Source organism: Cibotium barometz, chromosome 65, assembly GCF_041138505.1.
Source record: "Cibotium barometz isolate CiBa-2024 chromosome 65, ASM4113850v1, whole genome shotgun sequence".
In the NCBI taxonomy this organism is placed as follows: Eukaryota; Viridiplantae; Streptophyta; class Polypodiopsida; order Cyatheales; family Cibotiaceae; genus Cibotium; species Cibotium barometz.
Genome location: NC_141110.1, coordinates 5,016,063 through 5,019,425, shown reverse-complemented (window position 1 = coordinate 5,019,425; position 3,363 = coordinate 5,016,063). Strand labels below are relative to the sequence as shown.

General features: G+C 40.6%; 1 protein-coding gene across 1 annotated transcript; it reads left to right on the top strand.

Moving 5' to 3' along the window:
* The first annotated feature begins 376 nt into the window (after positions 1-376).
* LOC147602862 (uncharacterized) lies at positions 377-1,581 on the top strand. Its single transcript, XM_086797216.1, has 7 exons — positions 377-476; positions 571-706; positions 792-863; positions 943-1,095; positions 1,197-1,265; positions 1,356-1,421; positions 1,524-1,581. Exons 1-7 carry the CDS (start codon positions 377-379, stop codon positions 1,579-1,581), a joined length of 654 nt encoding a protein of 217 aa, XP_086653342.1.
* Positions 1,582-3,363: the final 1,782 nt, after the last annotated feature.

Below are 3,363 nucleotides of genomic sequence, written 5' to 3'. Positions count from 1 at the left end.
TTCCCAATACATCATGGTATGGCAAGATTAATAAGATTAAGAGGAATGAGAATATGCATTAGATTCAATGAAACTATAAAACAAAACCCTAATTTTGAAGATTTTTTGAAAGGCATTGGTCTTGCCCATAGGAAGCCCTAATTTCTTTATCGTTGGGTTCATTAATTTCACAATACAATATACTTACTAAGCTATCTATAAATTTATCTATTTGTTGCATAAGCATAAAAACAAAAAACAAAAAACTCAAAGACCCATCAAAAACTGTAATAATCCGACTTGGAGTCGTCCGCCGACTCCGCGCCGCGGCACATATAAAACATCTTGATGCGAATCTAAGGGGATAACTCTCTTCGTCTTCACTACAGAACTGAAGATGGCTACGAATGCAGAATCGTCCACTTCCAAATGCGCCTGCGCCGTTCTTTTATATTTGCTGCTCTCGTCTGCGAGTGTTCTCCCTTCGGCGAGTTCCAGTGATAGTAGGGCTAGTCATCTAAACCTGCAAGCTGTCATATAATAAGCTATTGCCGTTGCCGTTATGTAATGTAGTTATTTTGCATGGTGCAGTGGACGCGCTGACGGCGTTCAAGGCTCGCATCACAGATGATCCCGACAACGTTCTGGCGAGCTGGGACCCGACCCTAGTGGATCCGTGCACGTGGTTCCACGTGACCTGCGACGACAACAATCGCGTGATTAGGCTGTGCGTTTGACACCCGCGCCCTGTGGTTGCAATTAGGAGGTAGAGAGTCGTCTGATTTGAGATAATTTGTTCTGTTAACTTGCAGAGATCTGGGCGACGAGGGGATCTCGGGCACGTTGGCACCGGAGTTGGGGACCCTGGACGCATTGCAAGATCTGTATGTAGGTTTTAATTCTTCATTTACTGGATGATGCTTATTCTGCTCCAATTCCTTGACATCGAGGACTGCACTGCAGTCACCTGTACAAAAACAAGCTGAGCGGGCCTCTCCCTTCTGAGCTTGGCAACTTGCACTCGCTGAGATCCTTAGATCTCTACGACAACCAGTTCACGGGACCCATTCCACAGGAGTTCGACCACTTTGAACAACCCCACAACCTCAAGTTCCTGTAAGACCTCCTCCTGGTTACATTTCTATGCTCCCACTAATGAGCCTCTGTATGTTTTCACTCGTCGATGTGACTCTGTATGGGGGTTTCGCATTGCACAGGCGCCTCCACAACAACCGCCTTAACGGAACCATTGCTGCAACCATAGGCATAATCGACCTTGTCAATTTGTAAGCTCCTTGTTATCCTACTTTCTCCAAGGTGTGCATGTTTCTTTGATTAAGCCATGTGTTACATATGTGCTCGTTATGCCTGACCAGCAACGTCTCCGGCAATGACTTCAGCGGTTTTTTGCCCACAACCTTCAGCCGTTATAACCTCGACAGGTTACAAATCTCTGAGCCTCTCTCTCTCTCTCTCTCTCTCTCTCTCTCTCACACACACACATATTATTTATATCCTACTTACAACTATGACTTTGGCTGCAGTTTTTATCCTGGAAATTCGGATCTGTGCGGTGGCCCACCTATCAACAAACCTTGCTAAGCAATGACATGAATTGTCTTGCCTCAAGCTGAACGCATTTTGTCCAAGAAATTGTACAAACCTGAATGTATGCCAACAAAACAGAGAAACTGTTTGTTGTAATACATTGAACTATGACAATGCTGATAATCATCACCCTTGATCTGTTAGCGATCCTCCTTCTATTGATTAGGAAATGGTGTACTTGTATATTTGACATAAAGGATTAAAAACTGTACATGATGCACAAGATGTAAGTAGTTGGGTGTTTGATGATGCACAAGACATAAGATTTTAAAATGAAGCATGAAAGCTCACAGTCCGTGTTTGCTTATCTAAATTTGTCCTTCCTTGTCTGTAGAATGTGAATGACATCCATGCCTTTGCTAGTCACCAAAGTGTTATGCATAGTGGATTTGGTAGCGTGGCCACAATCAATTGGTTATATCTTGATGAATTATATTATATTTATTCAATGTTATCAAGCTAGATCAGTGAGGTAATTGAAAATTTCTTGATCTAAAATATCATGTTTGTTAAGGTTACTAAGGAAATTTGACAAAGTCATCCTTGTGAGGATCAATCATATTCATCATAGCTTTGAAATAAGGAATTTGGGCAAAGTCATCCTTATGAGGCTCAAAATCAGTAAGGCTTAAATCTTGCAAATTGTATACCAAATGGAAACCAAAATTTTCAAGGTATCACATGCACAAACTTTCTTTGAAGTCTAGTTCTCATCACCAAATTTGAAAATTCCTAAAAAGCATAAAGGATGAATATATGAAGAGATAGTACAAGAAAAAGAAACAATATGCACCCTTAAACAAAGTCAAACCCTTCTGACCACCCACAAGCTTTGTTTTACTAAAAGAAAAGGAGAGACTAAGCATCACTCCAAATCTCTCTCACAAACGTGAAACTTGGATGGACAATCTATGTGGAAATCACTTTAAGGGAATGATAGTGTACCAACAATATGTACCATCGATCCACCAGCATTTTCATGATCGCTTGTAATTTCACTAGTAACAAACACTCGTATCAGCACTTATCACTATTAAAAATATCTAAATTGGGCACTTGGCCCGTGTCCCCGGCATACCCCTAACTCCCCCGCCTTTTGTTCATCTTTGTTTTGTTGTAGCAGAAGAGCAGGCCAAAACTTCCTCCCTCTACTCCAAGCTCCACACAGAGACACACACACACTCTCTCTCTCTCTTCCTTCCTCACTCATGCTTCTTCCTCTACCTTTCCTTATCCAGTACTATAGGACAATAAGATACCAACATTTTTTCGACATTGCAGGAAATACATAGAGGACATAAAAGAGTAAGGTTGCTCACAAATTTAGTAATTTAGATATGTTGTTTTGGGACTTTTTAAGCATGTTTTGTGGTGTTATTTATATGCGATTTCTATTCTATACTTAACCATGTTAGATAATGTATAAGAGGGTCATAGTGAGTTGTTTAGCCTAAAGAAAAGTCATATGGGGGTCTACATAATAAAAATAAATGCAACGAGAGCCCGAAACGAGGCCCGAACACCAAATTGACCCTTATATTTTAGTAACGGTCTCGCATGTGGGTGTACATAACTTTATTTGTCAGAGAGTCAAATTAAAGAAAGTTAGTTCATCACAGGACGAATAAAGTCCATGTTCATATAATTGGGAGATTCCGCATGGGGTGGCCGGTATTCACAAAACGTATCTTCTCTAATTTGGTTCGAATGCATGTTTTTAGAAGAGATTTTCTATCTTTGATAATTTCGTGCATGATAATCTACTAATTCTCGTGA

Coding starts and splice junctions, on each gene's coding strand:
- LOC147602862 (XM_086797216.1), top strand. CDS start 377: ATGGCTACGAATGCAGAATCGTCCACTTCCAAATGCGCCTGCGCCGTT. Junction 1,096..1,196: donor CCCCACAACCTCAAGTTCCT/GTAAGACCTCCT, acceptor CGCATTGCACAG/GCGCCTCCACAACAACCGCC. Junction 1,266..1,355: donor ATAATCGACCTTGTCAATTT/GTAAGCTCCTTG, acceptor ATGCCTGACCAG/CAACGTCTCCGGCAATGACT.